The following is a 19,823-nucleotide window of genomic DNA, read 5'->3' as shown; positions in this document are numbered from 1 at the left end:
TCTACTAAATCAAATCTTATAAAATATAATTTATTTTGTGGATTGATTTTTTGTTTCATCTCTAATTTCTAAAATTTGTTCTACAGCAGTAAGACCTTCCTGCTGCCTTTGTTCAGTGCGTTTCTTCTTAAAAGTATACTTTGTATTCCTCATTTCTTTTGATGGACCACTTAAATGCTTTAACTGTTCCTTGATAGCTGGTATAATCCGTATCTTAAATTTATAAATATAATTTCACATTAGAGATAATATACAACACAACTAATGTTTTTTCTTCTGAATATTTTTCTAATCAAAGATTGAGTCTAAATCGTAATCATAAAATTAAACAAAATATCTTAAGATGTTTTTATATAAATGCAATTGCGTGTCCTAAATTATATCATCTAAGAAGATATAATAAATAATTAAAGCTTTTTAAAATTAATTTTCTTATACAAAAAAGTGTAATATTACTATAAATTGTGTAACACAATTGTTATTGTCATTTATATATGTTACATTGCTGATATACTAAGAGGAATGGCAGGATAATATCCACAATAAGAGTTTCCATCTTTACTAAAACAAGGAATAGATTCTTCTAAAGGTTTCTGTGTAAGCACATCAATTTTTGGTATACAGAGTTTGGCATGTTTCTTTATTATATGCCCAAACAAAGAATCTATATTAACTGTTGAATCTTTCAAACAAAAGTAAGATCCCCAAAATTTTGAATTTAAAATCTTCTCATCTGGATGAGTCAATCCATGATAAAGCATCCCTTCTGACATCTGTTCCTCGACTATAGCTACAGTATCGCAATTTGTAACTACATTTGGTACATAAATGTCTTGTATAAGATTATCGCCAATATATAAACATCGTGGATCAGATTTTCTTGTTATACGAACAAGAAACTCTGATAGTTCGCTCCAATTTCCTTGGCTATATATTTCACCTCGTTTTAAATCTTTGCTTCTAACACAACAACAAGTTTCATGATTGTTTATAATAGTGATAAATGGTCGATTGTTAGTAAAGAAACCAGGCTTTCTTGCATAACATATTATAATATCGAAAAGAGATTGCCAGTCTTTTCCAAGAGCATAATTTGCAGTAAAGCTTGCAAAATCTACATACGATCCCGTAAGAAGAAAGGTAGCAGATTTTTTCTTTACTTCTCTCAACCATGAAACTGTTTCTGGACTACATTTACGCAAATATTTTTCAGGATTTTTCTTAATGTCACCATTAATTCCTTCGCCTAATTGAAAATTGTCTTTGGAAAACATGTATATCAATCCATCCAATATATCAGACCAAACGTTATATTTATCCAAGAGGGACCCTGCATGTTCTTCATCAATCGTATCTACAGCTCGTGCAAATGCAACACTTGATGGAATATCGAAATAATCCAGAAGACTTCTTATTTTCCCAGATAGAGGACCATTCCAAGTTGCCAGCATATCATTACAAAAAGTATCTGTAACTTCCCACTTTTGTTCAGGATATATTTCCCTTATTTGATCTGTACTTAAGAGATGTGATCCATGGCATGCTCTGCGAATAACACCATCTGGGCTCACCCTGAGTATGTTTCCTTTTTCAGTATCTAACAACAATCCCTTTTGCATGAAATCTAAATCGGAATCTGTCAATGGCTTTAACAGATGCTTTGTACTGTATTTTCGTTCATTCACCAAGAATTTAGCTAATATTTCATACTCCCTGCGCACCAGATTTGTATTATTGTAACGGAGCAGGGTGTTATCCAAGTCGAAACCAATGCAATCATAGTCGGTGAATTTGAATACATCCATGTTACTTTTAATAGATTTAAGAGATCCTTCGAATTTATCTAATGTGTTGGAACTATACTGACAAGAGTTCATATACACAATCGCACTGAACAATGTTCCTCTTCTACTAATTACACATTTATGTACAGAGGCGTGTCTATATACATATACCTTGATAGTACTATGATAAAGACTTAAACCTCTAATCATATCTAAACGCGATTATATTATCAATATGTTGTTCGCGATGAACAAACATACGTTAGCATTGTATGTTATATTTGGATAATTCCTCAGCTTTATATTAAATACAATGCAAATCAGTTCGGCACAAGTCAGACTGAGCAACCTCGAGATACTAAAAATACCTGAATCCTCATTTGAGTTCTCTCAAGAATTTTCTCTAAATTCAATATTCAGATGCTTTCTTAGCTATCTGCCTGAATAAGAACTTTATTTTCGTGAGCATTTTATAACCTAAACGCAGCATGTTTCGGTCGCGTTAATTTACGCCTTTAGATCATTGAAAAAAATCACTAGACAATAGGAAGAGCAATTACGATTTTCAGTTTACTCACGTTTGGCGGGATATGAACACAACGGATGTTCCTCGCTTGCACGAAAAACATGTCAAACTGAAAGGAGTCTCCACGTGGATCCGTAAACACGCAGTCTTTCATTACGACGTTCATATATCTGCAAAAAGAAAAAAAACGATATACATATATAATGTTGTCGAATCGACTTGCGAGCGAAAAAAATTATCTCGTATTGAATCGAATAGATTATTCTTTACTTAAAAAAAGAAAAACGTCGTTGACGTGCGTAATTAACAAGACACTTTATTCACCATACAGTTACATACTGTTATTGATAAAGCGTGAATTTTTAAACGCAATGATTATTTTTTTTAAAGAGCGAATTTCACGTCGAAGCGAAAATGAAAGTACGCATACGTACGCATCGGTCTGTTCGACAATGCCGAAAATCGATGCTTCGTTACGCAAATCTATCGTCGTTCGTTGTTTCTCTACAGCTTTTAGCAGAATTGACAAGCTGTTGTAGAAAAAATGTTTCTCGCGTTTACAGTACACAGCCATCGCGAACGTAAATGGGAGCGCGCAAAAGACGCCGGCACATCGGCCGACTGACAGGATGAACTGAAGTAGCACGTGGGAGGTCACGTGACCGTGACGCGCGCGGTATTTTTTCGCGCGTAAATTTCGATCGAGGTAAACATATGTTTATATATAGGAATGTATTGCAGCGCATGCTTATATATTTGTTAGAAAATGTACATAGCGTGTATTATGATACCAAGCTTATAAAATGTTCAATGTCTTTTTCATTTAATTTATAATTAATTTTGTTAAAATCTTCAATCATAAACATGTATTAATTATTACGCCACAACAATTGTAAATTGTTATAATATAGTAAACGGTTCGTCAATTACTGCGATAAATTTATTATATATAAATTATAAAATATATTTATTTTATTTAAGTGTATTATTTATATGTCTCTTATGACTATAATGGTTTAATCATATAATTATAGATTATATGTTGGTTAATGATTCGATCAAACATGATTAAAACTGTTCTCAAATATATAAAGGAAAAAGTATAATTGTTCATAATTGTAATTTATTATAACATATTTATGTCCCTTTATATATAAATATTAAGTATAGCATTAATAAAGGTACATTAATAAAGATACATTTAATTTTATGTAATTATTGGATATTTAAATTCTATAATATATATCTCTCAAATAAATCTAAACGTAATAATAATTTAATTAAATACTTTGTCTTGCAAATAGTAATGTTAATTAATTTATCCTTTCTTTTTAGTTTAATTGTAAGAAGCAGATTTTTAAAAAATAGAAGTTGCTTTCATGTTTTTGACAGAAAAAGTAGCAAAAATATATCGCTCATTTGCTGCAAAAATAATAAAACTAAAAAATCGTTCTTTTTGAAAGGTTTTACTACATGCACTAATTTTTTTTCAAAAAATCACAATTTTTAAATTACGTCATTCTTTCAGTAAATGGGCGATATACACTTCTCAAAATAATTAAGGGACCAAAAAAATTGTCAAAAAATAGGCAAATTTAAAATAGCTGTAACTTTGTTTCGAAAAATGAAAATTTAAATTTTAAAAAAAGGTTTTAAAGCTTGAAATTTCTACTTTCAAAAGGTCACAGCTTTTTTCATTTTCTTCAATTCTGATATTTTTTATACAGAAAACGACGAACATAATAACTAAATGAAAAATTGCCTGCTCACTTTGTAGACGTTCCATTTCGTTCGTCATTTTCTGTATGTAAAAAATATTAAATTTTTTTCGAAACAAAATTACAGCTATTTAAAATTTGCTGATTTATTGGACAATTTTTTATTTCTTAATTATTTTGAGAAGTGTATATACTTATATATACACACACATAAAATAAAGATATTAAATAAAATCAGTTATATAAATGAAATACACGAGCGACTACAATTGTAACTTGATTTTGCTTTAAACGCATTATTAATTAATCTCGAGGCTCGCTCTCTTTCGAAAGATGTTAAATGCGTTATCGTGGGGAGAGATTTGATTTGTCCTCGTATTATACTACTACCGTGAACCCGATGTTAGTCTATATATAGTCACTTATAGCCGTCATTGCTAGAGGAATTAGGTTACTTCCCAACGGATATACAAAAGGGTCTTATAAATGGTCGTATCCTACGTGTATATCTAAAACAATCATGTACAAGTATTTCCGCATAACTGTCTCTTTTTCTCATCAACAATTTTCCATTTAAAAAACTAACATTTTTGACAGTTAATTTAAAAATATTATTGTGCAAGAGTTCAATTGAATATATGAAAATTACACGGAAAGAATTTTCTCTTAGAATTTATCCTGAAAATCATATGGTAATCGTGGGGCAATATTGGAAGAACTTTACAAGATTTTTTCTCATTAATATTTACCACAATAAAAAATATTAATATATGTACATAGTAAAATTAATCGAACATATTTTATATCTTATTGTGATAGATTAATATTATTTATTGTAATAAATATTTAATCTTTTCAGGCTAAATTCTAAGAGAAAATTTTCTCTGTGTATAATATTCATATTTAATTGAGAGATATGTTTGAAAGAAGAAATAAAATAATTTTGATAAAAGAGCTCATCGAACCAGTGTTGTTATGTCATAAAGAAAAACTGTAAATTGCAAATTATTTATATATAATAAGATCTTGTTATTCATAATACATTGCGTTGCATAACAGACCTAATAATTTATTTTCTCAACCAGAAAGAGGAGTGTCCCGTACTTCGGTCGAACCAACAAAAATCCACATAACATTCCGCGATTTTATATCTTCACTTCCGAGTCTGATGCAGACACTCTTATAAAAATGACGTATTCTAAAATAACATTCAACCCTCTTCATGCTCCTCGTTCAAGATACATTTCACTCTTCGTTTTGCTTTCTCCGTCCCTTTGGTTAACGTTCGCCAGCGTGAAAAGCAACGATACTCGAAGTCAGAACAGATCGATAGTTTCTGCAAAATGTGTCATATAGCGGCGGCATTTTTCTCCCTTCGGAGTTTATTATTCGGTGCCGTGCGACCCACCGCGATGAGTGCCTTCTTCCTGTGATCTACCGGTCTCTTTCTCCCCAATCGCGCATCTCTGTCCATCTGCCCCCTTTTCCCCCTTTCGGTATGCGCCTTGCGGCCTCCCTCGACGTGCATAGCTAATCAACTTCCTGGATGGGGCACATTATCTGCCTGATTGCTGGCAGATCCGCGGCGATACCTAAAGCTCACCGGCATATCTATCCGATCTCGGCAGCTGATCGCACGCGCGAAAAGCCTTGCGGATGTCACTCGCGCCCGCAATCGACGCAACGGTGCAATGATCCTGAATGTAACAGATCGGGTGTGACCTCCTTTGGGGTCTTACCCCGTCATCGTCTCCGCGGGATCAGTGTTGGCTATCGCGCGCTCGTGATAGTTCTCGGTGATCCGCGCGAAAGCATCGTCGTGTGTCGCGATGCGCTACCGAACGATTTACACGTGCTTCGATAATCGTTCACGAGGAAAAGTGTCGCTTTAAAACAGGGTTTGATTGCGAAAACCGTAAATAAACGGAAGCGAAGTATATATAGAAGAAAAGCACAGAAGATCAAGGATTTTCATTCCTACGACAGTGTACATTTTTTTAATTCAAACTCTGTAGATGCAATTATCCGCATAACTTCATTTTCTTTCGCTGCTATATAAAAAAGATTTCAGTATTTTAATTATTTATTTAATGCTTTAGATGTAGATAGTATAATCGCATTAAAAAGAGTGAAAATTTATTTCTTCCACATTCGATAATTTAGAAAAATTGGACGTCGTTGATAAATCAAGATGATTCACGTCGTGGAAAGATGCAGCACAGCCATGAAGGCCGCGGGATGAAGATTCGCAAGATCTATCCCGATATTCGTCGCGTTACAAAGAAAGAGATCTCACGAAATTTCGAAGCTGCGTGCTTTTAAAGCTCGGAAGGATGTCTTTAGGACAACGTATTTCTGGAGCTGTTGCGGTTCTCCGCGGAACCTCGACCTTGGAGGCCAAGGAGGGTGGCCACACGTAAAAGATTTCTAATATTTTTATCGATAATCCGAGCTGCTTCTCACTTGAGATGTCTTCCAGGTCGTGCACAGATCAGGATATCGAGAAGATGACATCCGAAGATGAGGTCGAGGCGAAAGCGCAGCGTAAAGTGACGGCGCTCGACAGATTACAGACAGTAAGCTTGTTACTTTTTACAATCAAATTTATGCACAGGATATTAAGAATGCCGTTCTCTTCAATTTTATTTTATTTACGTCGATCACTTTTCGCGACGAAAACAAATACACCAAGTTTTATGAAAACAGATTGATATTATTTTCTTGGAATATATAAAATAACGAAAAAAATAGGAGAATAAGTATAGACGAGGAAAGCTTATTAAATTTCACTGTGGGGAATATAGATGGTAGAATGGATGAGAACTAACTTGCTTCTGGCACTGACCATCGCTGGAGTTTTGGTGGGTCTAGGTCTTGGGTTTCTAGGACGATTGGCGGATCTCACGCCTGAATCTATAACTCTCGTCAGTTTTCCAGGAGAGATTCTTATGCGGATGCTGAAGATGTTTATCCTGCCACTCATTATCTCGTCGCTAATCTCGGGTAATTATAATTAATCTATTTCATCTCGAAACGCAAAGTCTAATTACGTGAATATGAAAAACAACGAATATCATTTCAAACATTAAAGTTTTATATTGATGTAGCAGAAATATGTGCTTCATATTTATCTTTCGACTCGCTTTTTTATTTCCTCGATTCCGTGGAAATCTAACATTCGAGGGACACACTTATTTCAGGAATGGCACAACTAGACGTTCAAAGATCAGGAAGAATAGGAGTCAGAGCGTTAACATACTATTCGATAACAACCATTCTCGCTGCCATCGTAGGCATTGCGATGGTGCTGATGATCCATCCGGGTAATCCGCAGATCAAAACTACGGTCACGGCGATGGTGAAAGCCGAAGAGACGAAAGTCTCCACCGTAGACGCGATCCTCGATATAATTCGGTATGAATAGAAGAAAACAGCCTTTCAATTCCATAATTATGTCTGAAAATTGTACGTTCTCAGAAACATGGTGCCGGAGAACCTGGTGCAAGCATGCTTCCAGCAGGTTCAGACTTCCTACGTAAAGAAGAAAGTAATCGCAATCGGTACGAATCAGAGCGAGTATATAACCGAGTCGACCTTGGTTTACAAGGACGGTACAAACGTGATGGGCATGATTGTGTTCTGTATTATCTTCGGCGTGCTCGCGGGCCAGATAGGACCTCGCGGCAAGCTGATGGTGGATTTTTTCGTGGTGCTAAACGAGATTATCATGAAACTCGTCACGATCGTCGTGGTCTGGTATGAAATACTATTCAAATCATTTATACTTGCGTTATGTGTGTGAATAGATATCGAGAAATATAAAAGAAAATATTATATAAATTAATGAGAAAAAATGTAAAAGTTAATTTTATATTTACTGTTTTAATTTAGAATAGCTTCCAATTTTTTTCTTTCGGTTCTAATTACTTTAGTTTTTGTACAATATAATCACGACAAAATCGCTGCAGGTATTCTCCGTTCGGAATTATGTGTCTGATAGCTGGAAAAATTATGTCGATTACAAATCTGGCGGCAACTGCTCAAATGTTAGGTCTATACATGGTGACAGTTATATTGGGTTTAATGATTCACGCGATCATCACACTACCGACGATCTATTGGTTTATGACTCGAAAAAATCCAGCTGTGTTCTTTAGAGGCATGATGCAAGCCTGGGTGACTGCGCTGGGTACAGCTTCGAGGTAATAATCGATTTGTTTTACACGCATACAATATATTTTCAAGGAATGTTTAAACAGATTTCATTCTTCACTGCATTATCTTAAGATTGATTCAAAAGTTAGTTCAAAGATGACTGTAGAATTCATTTAAATGTCATGACATGGCATGTATTTGCATCTATAGATTACGTCGACTGTATTAAACATAAAAATCTAGCAACTGAATAATATAAATACAGATTTATAGTCCTGTACATATCACAGGCATTTATATCGAACAGTTCGTGCTGATTTTGAGACAGCCTCGCTTACATTTTTTCTAAGAAGACGATTTAAAATTTATCGTATCTTTATGATTGAATAACTTCGAGTCATTTTCTAAGGTAATGAAATAAGATATTGCTTCGAATGTTATAAATTTATGATTATAGTGCAGCAACTTTGCCTCTAACTTTTCGTTGTCTCGAAGAAAACAACAAGATCGATCCACGAGTGACACGTTTCGTCGTGGCAGTTGGTGCTACCGTAAATATGGACGGTACGGCTCTTTACGAAGCCGTGGCTGCGATTTTCATCGCGCAATTGAATGGAATCTCATTAGGATTCGTTGAAGTTATTACAGTGAGGTATGCATCATTAATATAATGTTAGAGATCATTGTTTTAATATATCATTAATTTGATCAAATCATTGTTAAAAGGATCTCAATATATCGGATTAATAAATTTAAAAAAAAATGCGATTCTGTTCTACGATTTATCTTGATTTTTAACAGCCTTACAGCTACCTTGGCAAGTGTCGGGGCTGCAAGCATCCCTAGCGCTGCATTGGTCACCATGCTGTTGGTGCTAACAGCCTTGGGTCTTCCTACGAATGATATTTCTCTATTGTTCGCTATCGACTGGATGCTGTAAGTTACACGTGTATTTTTTTACCGTTTCTCTGTGAATTAAAGCAAACATTTTTTCGTTTTTCAAGTGATCGGATCAGGACTTCGATCAATGTTCTGGGCGATGGTTACGGAGCCGGGATTGTTTATCACTTAAGCAAAGCAGAGCTAGATAAAATGGACGAGGAACGAAGATTGGAAAGCTTGGAAATCGGAAGACCTCTCGGAACTACTATCGAAAGCTGCAAACGAGAAGAGATAGTAACACACGAACAAACTGCCGAGACAAAAATTTGAATCCTTGGACATCCTCGACGAAATCATAATGTTATATCGTCGTATGTAATAACGATTGATTTTCATTGTCGAAATCAATTTTTTCCCACAAATTAAGAGTTAAAATATTGCAGAATATAATTATTATTTAAATTTATATAATTTATATAATTATTAAGAATATTGTAGATAAAATGAATTTTATATTTAGTTATGAATTTTATTAATATATATCATATGTTTTATATAGCGAGCACTAACAACTGGCAGTAGAGAGTGAATGAATTAAAAGTGTTAAATGTTAAAGTAGAAAATGTGAGCATATTAAGTACAAAACTAACAAAAATGGTATTTCTTATTCTTTTTAGCGTGTGAGAATTCTTCTTTTAATTTGAAATATTAAAGAATATTAATATATCAGTTTAATGATGTACAGTAAAATAGAAATATAAGATATAGTAAATTATTATGCGTTGCATCGGAGCAAGTAAATAATCCTTAAGACGCTTAAAACATTTATCAACCGATAATATTTAAAGGCTACATATAATATGAATAATTTAAGCATTTTTTTCAATGATAATGATTAGCTACGACAGTGATTAATGTCTAAAGTGAGAAATTATGTAAATCTTTTTCTTGCATTACACAAACATATATTTTCTTTAATATAAAATAATTTTTAATAAATGATTTATGTAATTGTAATTATATACAACTCTATAATATTATGTATAATTGCATTATCATAATCGGTGCGAGCCACTCGTTCTCTTTTTCAAAAGAGAATGTGTATATAATTTCACATAAAATTTTATTAATTTCAAAATATACAAGAAAAAAATTTACATAACGTCTTGCTTTTAATGTCATAATTTAATATGGTTAAATTAAAGGTTTTGAAGGTAATAATGAATATTTATACGAATGTGTTCATAAGTGTTGCATGTATAAATATAGATATGTAAGATTATGGATATTCTTAATTAAGACAATTGATATAATTAATAATTTATTATGCAAATCTATTATACATTCAATAAAGAATGGCTGCTTATGTTTCTATTGCATTGGCTTTTGTATATTGATATTTCTTTCTTTATACTTAAATATTGTATAATATATAAATGCCGTAATTGATTTATCGTATAATTAAAAGTGTATTCTATGTACATATCGATATACTTATATAACGTCGCATAAATATTTTCGTTTATTTGCACAATTTTCAAAATACTTGAGTGAAAAAAATACAACGATTCTTACTGACTGGCTTATATTCTAATTATGTAACTTCATGATATTATATATTTATATAATTGCATTATTAGAAACATCGCGAATTATCGCTGTGGTTTTCAATAAACGTGAACCATACCATATAAAAATCTGATTCATCATTAAGAAATTCATATCAATTTTAGCATATATGTGAAATGTATATTATTTGCATTATTATACGAAAGGATACGTCCAGAATAATACATATGTCTGTAGAAAGTTTTGCAGTTGAAGAATAGAAAGTTGTTGTTAAGGAAAATAAATGTCTGAAAATAAAATTTTTATGAATTGCTTTAAAGGATACACAAAGTCCTCCAAAGAAACCACTTGTTAATAAATGTCGTCTGCTAATAAAATATTTTTTCCACTGACCACCAGCTTTCATTAATAGCATTGCCTATAAAGATGTTTGTAACATTATGTATAATTATTGTTATTACTATTGTTAAGGCAATCTTACCCATAGCCCGAAAACTGCAAAAATATAAAATCCAAATCCATACAACCCAGTCAATCCTAGCAAGCCAGCTGTACCACCTGATAAAGCTGCCATTGATATTTTACAATATTCTACCACTGCAGCATTGTTTACAACTGCTGCTTCACTATACGCAATGATCTCTACAATATGCAATCATATTTAAAATTTGTCATCTGCTCATCATTATTATTGAATAATTAATTTATTCATAATCTATTAATTTTTATTCACTTGCAATGTTTCTAAATAGCAAATAAATAATGAACATAACCTCACAAAAGAATATTTACGATATTTTCTAAGTTCATATCGTTTTCTGCTCGCATTCATTTTTCAGATAATTTTCTTACTCACCCCCACTTTTCTCCTGCTTTGTTTTTATTTTTCCCAACATTATACTTTATGATTTATAGAAACGTTAACCTAACAGAGCGAAAATAAATGACTGAATACAACGATATTCGCGTCAGCTGTGATCAGCTGCTACTGTCAAGACACGTCAGCTCTGCGCAAGAACTAATATGCATGTGGCGCCAAGTTCAAATAACATAAATAGACTTGCAGCACAGACGAAATATGTATTCATTCCTACTTGCACTTATAAATTGTCCATCAATCCACCTGTCAATTATATTAATTATATCACTGTCTATTACTGTGATTACAATGATATATACAATGGATAAGCAAATTTTCGTCAGTTAGTCATTAATTATCGCGTTGGTAAAGAGAAATAGTAATAAATATAGACGATACTATATTTATTGCTTGAAGAATTTATTCTGTTTTATGTTGAAAATCTTGGCAAAGCTTGGTGGCAACAAAGACGGGCCACAAGATTATAATAATCATTTGCTGTAATTTGAGAATGTTATGAAGCAGCAGCTATTGTTAAACAATTTATTGATATCCTATGATAAACAAATTGTTTGACACAATATCGATTTAACAATCTATTGATTGATAATTTGCAAATTTATAAATAAATTGTGTTAAATCAAAAAAGCGCAATTCAAAATCCATCGCCGCTATTGTAAATTTGCTAAAATTATTAATACATTTTTAACAGAAAATAATATATTTATATATTAATAGATTTTGGCAGATTTATAATCATTAAGAATCTTGTCAGTTCAAATCATTTAAGTTAACACAGATCTTTGAGGGTGGGACTCGGAATGCAAATATCTAAAGCAAGTCTCTGAAGAAAAATAATGGATAAATATATAATTTTAAACAACCTAAATTCTACTTGGAGAAAAAAGATCGATGCTTCATAACTCATGATTTATTTCTCGCGGTTCGACAATCGACTCGAGTGACTTCGACATCATACTGTCGTGATTTCTTTGAAATACGACGCAAAGCGATTCGGCTCGAGGCTGAAAATAACCGCCGGAGAACCGCTCGTTCTCGCTTCGCTCCACTCCGCTCGGCTCGGCTCGACTCGACATAGCTCCTCGAGCTTGGACAGAAATTTCGTCGCGGGGGTCCGATCTCCTGTGGTCAGAAAAATAAGAGAAGCTTGGCACCTCAAAGAGACCCTCGGCGAAACGAACGCGAAACACACGCACGTATATCGTCGTGTGCGAACCCTTTCGCGAGATCGTGAGACGAGCAAATTAATTACGCAAATTAAGAGAAGTGAAGTGTTCGAGGTGAGTCTTCTCAGGGTGAATGTCGTGATTAATTTCTCTTTTTTTCGCGGACATGCCTGTGACATTACGGCCTCGAAATGATATCCGCGTATTCCCTGTGATATTATATATATGTGTGTCTTATGTGCGTGCGTGATGCTTTGAATAACGTGAAAAAAGATTGTGGTGTGTTTTTCTCGCGTATAATATATAATTTTTCTTTTTAATTAATTAATTAATTTTGTGAATCAATTCCCTAGGGATATCATCATGGATATAAATCATGTACATATAGACACACTGCTCTTCACTGGACTTATAATATCATCGAAAAATATGATGCATGTAGTATGGTAGTATAGTTTTAATTGCACACTACATTATCATCAAATTAATTTTAGAGGCAAGCTTAATTAAATTAATATGGACAATTAATTGTTGAAAAAAAATTAATACATTTCTCTCGAAAATAAGAGTCTTCACGCGATTCTTAAAATTCAATAGAGAACCGTATACTTTTCTTATCCTAAAATTAGAAACTCGGTTTTGTATTCTTATGCAATGCCGTTTTCTGGAGTAGCTTTGCCAGACGACGGAAAACCATCGTAAAAGTGTCTAGATGACATTTTAATATTCCAATTTTGTCATTGAAATTTGCTCGTTAAAATTAACTCGTAAAATTATAAATTATCTGGATAAATTCCACTTATTGCTATATTTTTATTAACTTATTGCTATATTATTTTTTATTATCTTAACGTAGATTTACGATATTACGATTAAATAATACTTGTAAAAATAATAGTGTATTATCGTCTTTAATGTAAAATGTTTCCTTATTGAACGAATATTTTAAATTAAAAATCATTATTTTATTCTTATTTTATTTCGATGGAGTTGATATATCATGGGTAAATAATATTTGTAGAAGTAACAGTGAATCATCGACCATGATATAATATGTTCAATATCACGACAAAGGATAAAGATACAAGAAATATTTATAGAACATGTATATCAAGAGATTTTATCGACTTTCTATGAAATTTGTATTTAATTCATCAAGAAACAATTTTATCGAACACAATGTGTGTAAATAATATATTCCTATATAACTGAATACTTATTTGAAAATTCTTTTGCAAAAATAGACCACGCTTTTAAAGAATAGATATTCTTAACCTTCAATTAACATATATTAAGTACGATAATTGAGAGTTTAGTCTCGATAAGCATATGGAGGATATTTCGGTAAGTCATTGCGGATGCATCTATTTCTGTCGCATTGCTGGAAATAGATTTTCAGAGAAGGTAAAATCAACAGAGCTTATTTCTGTGTTAATCAATTATAATCTCGTTGTCAAACTGTAATTTTATTATACATCTACTAAAAAGATTTCAACAGATTTCCTTTACTTTAATAAAGATATGAGATATTGCAAAACACATTGTCATTTCTTTTTGCATTTTCTTTGCGTTTTTGTCGCGTTGTTTGGATTGCACTATCATTGCAATGCCGCATGTTAAATGCTAGATTAATCGTGTTAGGTATAGATTTAAAGCCACGATAAAATCGCTGTATTAGCTCAGCTTGTAGCAAGTGTGATTTGTATTAAAGTGAGCTTTATGTCATTAACGCTTCATATTCTATTCATCATTCGCGCTCAATATAATAATATCGATAATTTTGGATCAATAATGGCACTTCTCTGACCATTACACCCAGATTGAAGCAGAATTATTAAGTTGGTAAATTTGTATAATTTTTGATCGCAATATTAATGAATTGAATTAGTCACAAATTGAACGCTTTTGCGATATTTCACGATCTCATACTTTTTAAATGTATAATTTTATAAACATACTCGAAAATTAATAGAGACACATAAACGCTATATATTTTCCTCTTCTATATATTTAACAAATATAATAATCTAATTGCAAATAATATGAAGTCGAGTAATACATATAATTTCCTTTTCTTTTTTGAATTGTCTTCAATTAAAAATTTAATATATGTCATAACAACATATAAGAATGTAAAGAATTTAATCTCTCCTTAAGAGAGATATTCAAAAGATTTAAAATTAATTTCAATCTTTATATATATATATATACACGATAAATTTAATTTATTATCCTACGCTAGCAATATTTTCATCCTTGAAACCCATCAATTCAGCTGCCTGTCGCTTATTGTCGACAGTGTCTTTTATTCAGATTCATTTTCCCAAAGAAATAAAATTATATCCCAACAATATTTCATGATAAAATGGACAGGCACAGTACGCGAAAATCGTGTAATACGGTCGCAGGAAGAGGAAAGGGAGGGATTTTGCGTTAACGGAATCTCGAGCATGCGGAATTTGATTGAAGGTGTCGAGCGCGTGCGCGAGGAACGTCGGCGAACGGTCTGGGTGCCCTTCGAGCAGCAGTGGGTGATTGTCGGTGTTCCACAACAGTTGAAGTGCGACACCACCATCGTGGTCATCGTGGTCAGTCACCGTCTTCGTCGGCGAGACGAAGGAGTCAAGAGCCCCGGTGTGTAGTGACAGGCAGGAAACACCATGCCGACCATGCGAGACCGTGCATGACCGAGCACCGCTTCAGCACTGATAAGGGTGCCTTGGACACCAAGTGAACACGCGAGTTACGGGCACGCACACTCGCGTACGCGTACACTCGCACGAGCGCGCAGAGGTGACACTGACAGGGGAGGCTCGTCGCGTGGAAGCGCGTCGAAGGGATGGCCGACAGCGAGGGTGGCTCCGAGCAGGACGACGTATCATTCCTTCGTACGGTAAGTTCCACTTTGCTATGGACGAGCTTATGATTGCGCGACAAGAATAAAGAGTCAATGGCTTCAAGGTTCAAGAGAAATGCGAGGAGAGATCACTAAGTTTGTGATGAATCCGTGAAGATGTAAGCTAGCTCGCTACCTTTTGAGATATCAGGAGGATATAGAGTCCGGAAAATTGTACTAAGAAATATTGATCAGGATCTCGTGATTAACGGATAAAGTGATTGTTATTGAGAATGAAGAGACTGTCGGTTTTACCATTTTTTGGAAAGGAATTTCTAGCAACAGTCTTCGTTGACGATTCGCTTGTAATTTGTCTTCTTAGAGCAGCTGATTTTTTCTAATAATTAGATAAACTATTTAAATTGCTAAACGTTGAAGTAAAAATTATCAAGATTTTTTTTTGTTTTTCTCAATAAAGATTTAATCTTGATATGCGAGGTTATCAATAAGTTTGAAAGGGGCAAAGTTTAAATGACCGCAAGCGTGCTCGCGAAAGCATGCAGAAACAGGCAGGTGGTTCGCCTTCAATGATACAGTGATGTTCGTGAAAATGAATGAATGCTGATGAAAGCATGGAACTCTGTTTTCACAAGAAGTGAACAAACTCTATACTGCTGAACTGTTGTATTACGCACATTGCATACGAGTATGATTTCATATCTATGATTTAAAAAAAACATCATAGGAAATATTTCGAAAAATTTTGTATGTAAATTTCTCTTTTTTATGAAACCTAATAATTAATATATTATTTAAATTATATTTTCAAATTAAATTATAATACATTGTTAATTTTTATAAGTTTAAAAATTGAAATTAAATTTACTAAGTATTTGACAATTCAGATTGATGACAAATGCAACTTTAAATATCATTTTAAAATCACTAAAATTCATTTTACGTATAAATGCAATTTTTTATGGCAGGAAAAATTTGTAAGATTTTAGCAAAATGTGGAAGCACTTGAAGTTCCTTGTAGTCACAACCTTGACCTACAAGAGCTGACCTCACTAGTCAAGATACAGCCTTTTGTCATCGCATATGACGTCCGCGTATATTTAATCCGTTATATTCTGTTTATATTGAATATCGTGTTAATTACAATGATATAGTTTACTAGATTATAAAATTTACACGTAAATGTCAAAAATGTTGATCAATCAACAATGCAAATGTTTACCTCTCAAATAAATGAATTATTGTTTTTCATATATTTTTGATATTTTTAAATATATAATAATTGCACAATTACTGTTTATATATTTATTAAGATAATATCATCAAAGATAAAAATTTGTCAAATCATACAAAAATAAAAAGAATTTATCACATAAAACTATTCATAAATTATACAGAATCGCTTGATCTCTATTTTATGACCTTCATGTTCGTTACAACTGTTTCGTCATTCTTTTTTATTCCCACCCCAAAAGCTCAGTACTTGAAAATATGAATATTTCATATACTGAGAAAATGTATATAATAATTCCGCCAAGAAATTCCACCTTGAAATATAAAATAAAAATCTAACTTCCAAATGTCTTCCAACAATTTTGAAGCTTACGATATATTCTCTTCGTCTCTCTCTTGTTCTATCAAATGCAGTTCATCTTCAAATTTCTCACATTGTCTTTCGTCCCTCATGTTCTATTGATAGATGCTTCCTAAAGTGTTTAACGGTAATCAGAAGTTACATTTCGCTAACAAGTCTACGTCTTCTTCTTCTCGTTGTTCCTCTCATGCGTCGTCTTTTGCGTTCTCTCTCTGCCAAAATTATATATTTCTTTCTCTGTTCCTCGGGCAAGGCGCACCATTCTTTGCCAGCCTGCCGAGCGACTTCCGTCACGTGTTTTTCGGGCGTCTTATAATACATCTCGAGAAAGAAGATAATAAAAGGATTTTGTGAGACAATTCTCCGTTTCCTCCTCCTAGATTTGGACCGGCAGCGACATATCGCTCCTCTTTCGTCCTTTCGTCTGCGACGATCCGTACGCGTCTTTTCGAGATCGGTCTCTTCCATGGGTTCGCCCATCTCTTTACCCGATTCTTCATTAATGCGTCTACGAAGGGTTTTCACTCATTTATCTCATTGCGTTCTATTATATCATTTTTATTATAAATTATAATAAATACTATAAATTAGTCAAATTAATATTTGATCTTCTCGCATTTTTAATCTATGTGCATCTAGGATGCATTTAATGCAATATGCCGGTACTTGGAGCAAACGAGGTATTTTTTATTTCTGTGAAATTTTTTATTTTTCTTTTTGAAGTTTACGATTGGTCGATCAGTACTTAATTTAATTTACGACTAAAAATTTGGCAAATTAATGGAATATATGAAACGCATGAGAACGATTTTTGATTATCGCGGTCGTGGCTGTCTTTGTGAAATTAAATCGGCTTTCGTGTTCTTGTTAAATCAATGTGGTAAAATCGCGTGCGAAATATATCTCTGTTAGATTCGCGACGCGACAACCATCATGCCATATGAAATCGGTCGGGCTCGATGCCAGAAAGAGAATTGTTCTTACGTGAGAAATCATATTTGCGCCGTTCGACAGGCTACTTTTCGTACGAATGAATTATGTAGGCAAATTTTCGAAGGAAAATTGAGAGCGCGAAATTACGCTCACCTGCTTTCATAGAACGTTCTCCCGTAAATGTTAGGTTCATCCATCTTCTGCCGTTTACAATTTTTTACTTGATAATTTGACTTGATGTCGAAAAGAAAGGAAAATGTCCCTGCGACGAAAACATCTGAAGTTTTACGAGTTTAATTCTCTCACTTCGCACGCTCGAGAATAGTCGATAGTCTATTGATTATTGGCGTTGCGATATCATTTTTATGTATAATATATACATATATATAGTAGAATTGAGTGTGTCGAATATATAGTCATAATCGTTGAAATAAAGCTGCGTTGCATAGAGTTACGTTTAAAATTTCATGATTATAAATGTCCCAATGTTTATACGGAAATTGCTTCTCAGCGAAATGGAAATTAAAAAAATTATTGTTCTCAATTTTATTTATACTAATTTACATGATTTAGTAATTTATATACAGTAGACTTTAATAATGAACAATGCAACTTTCAGATTATGCAAAAGATAAAAAGATAAATCCATTTTCAATTTTATTAAAAACGTAATGAAGAAATGAAGAAATTCTCATAGCAGTATCTCTTTCAAATAATAATAAATAATTTAATATCATGCTTAATTAATTACATTTTGCTTGACATATTTTTCGAAGAAACTTATGATCGCATAATTCATTGTAAAACTTCGCCGACGAAATTTTGCGACATATATGCACATAATGCAAGAAATGTAAGCTTTAGATACGTTTTCAAAGTTCTTATTTAAAGCTAATCGCTTTTAGTTAATTTTAGAATTTGATGTGGTGGCTGTTCTGTCTGATCAATACGCCTCACATAGCCGTTTCATTAGTGATACTGCATCGAAAAATGATGAATTTATAATTAATATACCGCGATGCGCAACGTGCGTTGGATGCGCCGAGTATCGAACAACAAACGATATAGCATATACGCTACTATACTGCAACATCCCACCTTTCTAACCCTCTTCCAGCTCAATGATGCTGTGAAGCGTCATGAAGCTTATTTTTTTAACGATATATTTATTAAATATCACTTGATATGCATGGCTAATATTTCTATTAAATGAAGGAAGCGAAGAAATATTAATTCAATTATATCAGAGTTAGATAGTTAATTAAGTCAAGTTTATACAAACAGATTTTCAGTGAATATTTTTATGATTAAAACAATTTTAATTCTCTCATATATATATATTTTCAACCGTGAATCTTTCACATTGTTTGAACTTTCTGTTCTGCGCATCTAAACGAATGATCTGAACTTGTAACGTGTAAAGGGTAAAAATGATTTACAGATAGAATTGTATGGATTATTTGCTTGAAATGAAGGTGTACCTTTGACCTATGCTCGACATATTGTAACTTCGATCGTCACCAGATACCGGAAGTAACCGATGCATTTGATTCATTATCAATGCACACATTACAATTGTTTCCGTAATTTTCTAACATTTCGTCCATTTATTTTAGCCGAAAAATCACTCATACTTCAAAAATTGCAGAGTAAAATAAAATAATTTTTTGACAGAACAGAATTATTATATATGAAACAAACAATTAAAATAATATTTTAAACATACATAATTATAAAACAATGCTAATACTTTTAATTCAAA

General features: G+C 32.9%; 5 protein-coding genes across 25 annotated transcripts in view; 2 read left to right on the top strand and 3 right to left on the bottom strand.

Annotated features, from left to right (window-relative positions):
* Positions 1 to 14: 14 nt before the first annotated feature.
* On the bottom strand, positions 15 to 2,944 carry LOC114932672 (U7 small nuclear RNA associated Lsm10). Its single transcript, XM_029304986.1, has 3 exons — positions 2,745 to 2,944; positions 2,363 to 2,480; positions 15 to 213 (listed from the first exon to the last, which is right to left on the bottom strand). The coding sequence occupies exons 1-3, from the start codon at positions 2,882 to 2,884 to the stop codon at positions 31 to 33; spliced, it is 441 nt and encodes a 146-aa protein (XP_029160819.1). The 5' UTR covers positions 2,885 to 2,944; the 3' UTR covers positions 15 to 30.
* Positions 220 to 2,354, bottom strand: Nt5a (5' nucleotidase A). Its single transcript, XM_029304980.2, has one exon. The coding sequence runs from the start codon at positions 1,992 to 1,994 to the stop codon at positions 498 to 500; it is 1,497 nt and encodes a 498-aa protein (XP_029160813.1). The 5' UTR covers positions 1,995 to 2,354; the 3' UTR covers positions 220 to 497.
* Positions 2,945 to 5,589: 2,645 nt separating the features above from the next.
* Positions 5,590 to 9,840, top strand: Eaat-2 (excitatory amino acid transporter 2). 2 transcript variants are annotated; one of them, XM_029305048.2, is made up of 10 exons: positions 5,590 to 6,015; positions 6,192 to 6,444; positions 6,508 to 6,604; positions 6,833 to 7,031; positions 7,229 to 7,442; positions 7,506 to 7,784; positions 7,997 to 8,230; positions 8,641 to 8,835; positions 8,985 to 9,119; positions 9,188 to 9,840. In XM_029305048.2, the coding sequence occupies exons 2-10, from the start codon at positions 6,362 to 6,364 to the stop codon at positions 9,393 to 9,395; spliced, it is 1,644 nt and encodes a 547-aa protein (XP_029160881.2). In that variant the 5' UTR covers positions 5,590 to 6,015; positions 6,192 to 6,361; the 3' UTR covers positions 9,396 to 9,840. The 2 variants fall into 2 exon arrangements, with proteins under 2 accessions (XP_029160881.2, XP_085338925.1); XM_085482799.1 differs by having other exon boundaries at positions 5,590 to 6,444.
* Positions 9,841 to 10,373: 533 nt separating this feature from the next.
* On the bottom strand, positions 10,374 to 11,632 carry EMC6 (ER membrane protein complex subunit 6). Its single transcript, XM_029305075.2, has 5 exons — positions 11,491 to 11,632; positions 11,116 to 11,276; positions 10,960 to 11,052; positions 10,846 to 10,865; positions 10,374 to 10,763 (listed from the first exon to the last, which is right to left on the bottom strand). Exons 1-5 carry the CDS (start codon positions 11,528 to 11,530, stop codon positions 10,733 to 10,735), a joined length of 345 nt encoding a protein of 114 aa, XP_029160908.1. The 5' UTR covers positions 11,531 to 11,632; the 3' UTR covers positions 10,374 to 10,732.
* A 924-nt stretch (positions 11,633 to 12,556) lies between these two features.
* Positions 12,557 to 19,823, top strand: part of RyR (Ryanodine receptor) — a 39,430-nt gene continuing 32,163 nt past the window's right edge. For 19 of the 20 annotated variants that reach the window (XM_085482794.1, XM_085482797.1, XM_085482784.1 and 16 more), the window contains exons 1-2: positions 12,557 to 12,794; positions 15,150 to 15,573. In XM_085482794.1, coding sequence (XP_085338920.1) covers positions 15,520 to 15,573 — 54 coding nt within the window. In that variant the 5' untranslated portion in view covers positions 12,557 to 12,794; positions 15,150 to 15,519. Of the gene's footprint in view, positions 12,795 to 15,149; positions 15,574 to 19,823 lie in introns of those variants that run through there. The other variant, XM_085482795.1, reaches the window with a different exon arrangement.

Source organism: Nylanderia fulva, unplaced genomic scaffold (genome assembly GCF_048542155.1).
Source record: "Nylanderia fulva isolate GAGA-0341 unplaced genomic scaffold, ASM4854215v1 Scaffold22, whole genome shotgun sequence".
Lineage (NCBI taxonomy): Eukaryota > Metazoa > Arthropoda > Insecta > Hymenoptera > Formicidae > Nylanderia > Nylanderia fulva.
The sequence above is the reverse complement of the archived record's forward strand: the minus strand, read 5'-3'. Positions and strand labels throughout refer to the sequence as shown.

Coding starts and splice junctions, on each gene's coding strand:
- Nt5a (XM_029304980.2), bottom strand. CDS start 1,994: ATGATTAGAGGTTTAAGTCTTTATCATAGTACTATCAAGGTATATGTA.
- LOC114932672 (XM_029304986.1), bottom strand. CDS start 2,884: ATGGCTGTGTACTGTAAACGCGAGAAACATTTTTTCTACAACAGCTTG. Junction 2,481..2,744: donor ATTGTCGAACAGACCGATGC/GTACGTATGCGT, acceptor TTCTTTTTGCAG/ATATATGAACGTCGTAATGA. Junction 214..2,362: donor GTGTTCATATCCCGCCAAAC/GTGAGTAAACTG, acceptor TATAAATTTAAG/ATACGGATTATACCAGCTAT.
- Eaat-2 (XM_029305048.2), top strand. CDS start 6,362: ATGTCTTTAGGACAACGTATTTCTGGAGCTGTTGCGGTTCTCCGCGGA. Junction 6,445..6,507: donor GCCAAGGAGGGTGGCCACAC/GTAAAAGATTTC, acceptor GATGTCTTCCAG/GTCGTGCACAGATCAGGATA. Junction 7,032..7,228: donor TATCTCGTCGCTAATCTCGG/GTAATTATAATT, acceptor CACTTATTTCAG/GAATGGCACAACTAGACGTT.
- EMC6 (XM_029305075.2), bottom strand. CDS start 11,530: ATGTTGGGAAAAATAAAAACAAAGCAGGAGAAAAGTGGGG. Junction 10,866..10,959: donor GTTTCTTTGGAGGACTTTGT/GTATCCTTTAAA, acceptor AACTTTCTACAG/ACATATGTATTATTCTGGAC. Junction 10,764..10,845: donor ACATATGTATTATTCTGGAC/GTATCCTTTCGT, acceptor ATGATGAATCAG/ATTTTTATATGGTATGGTTC.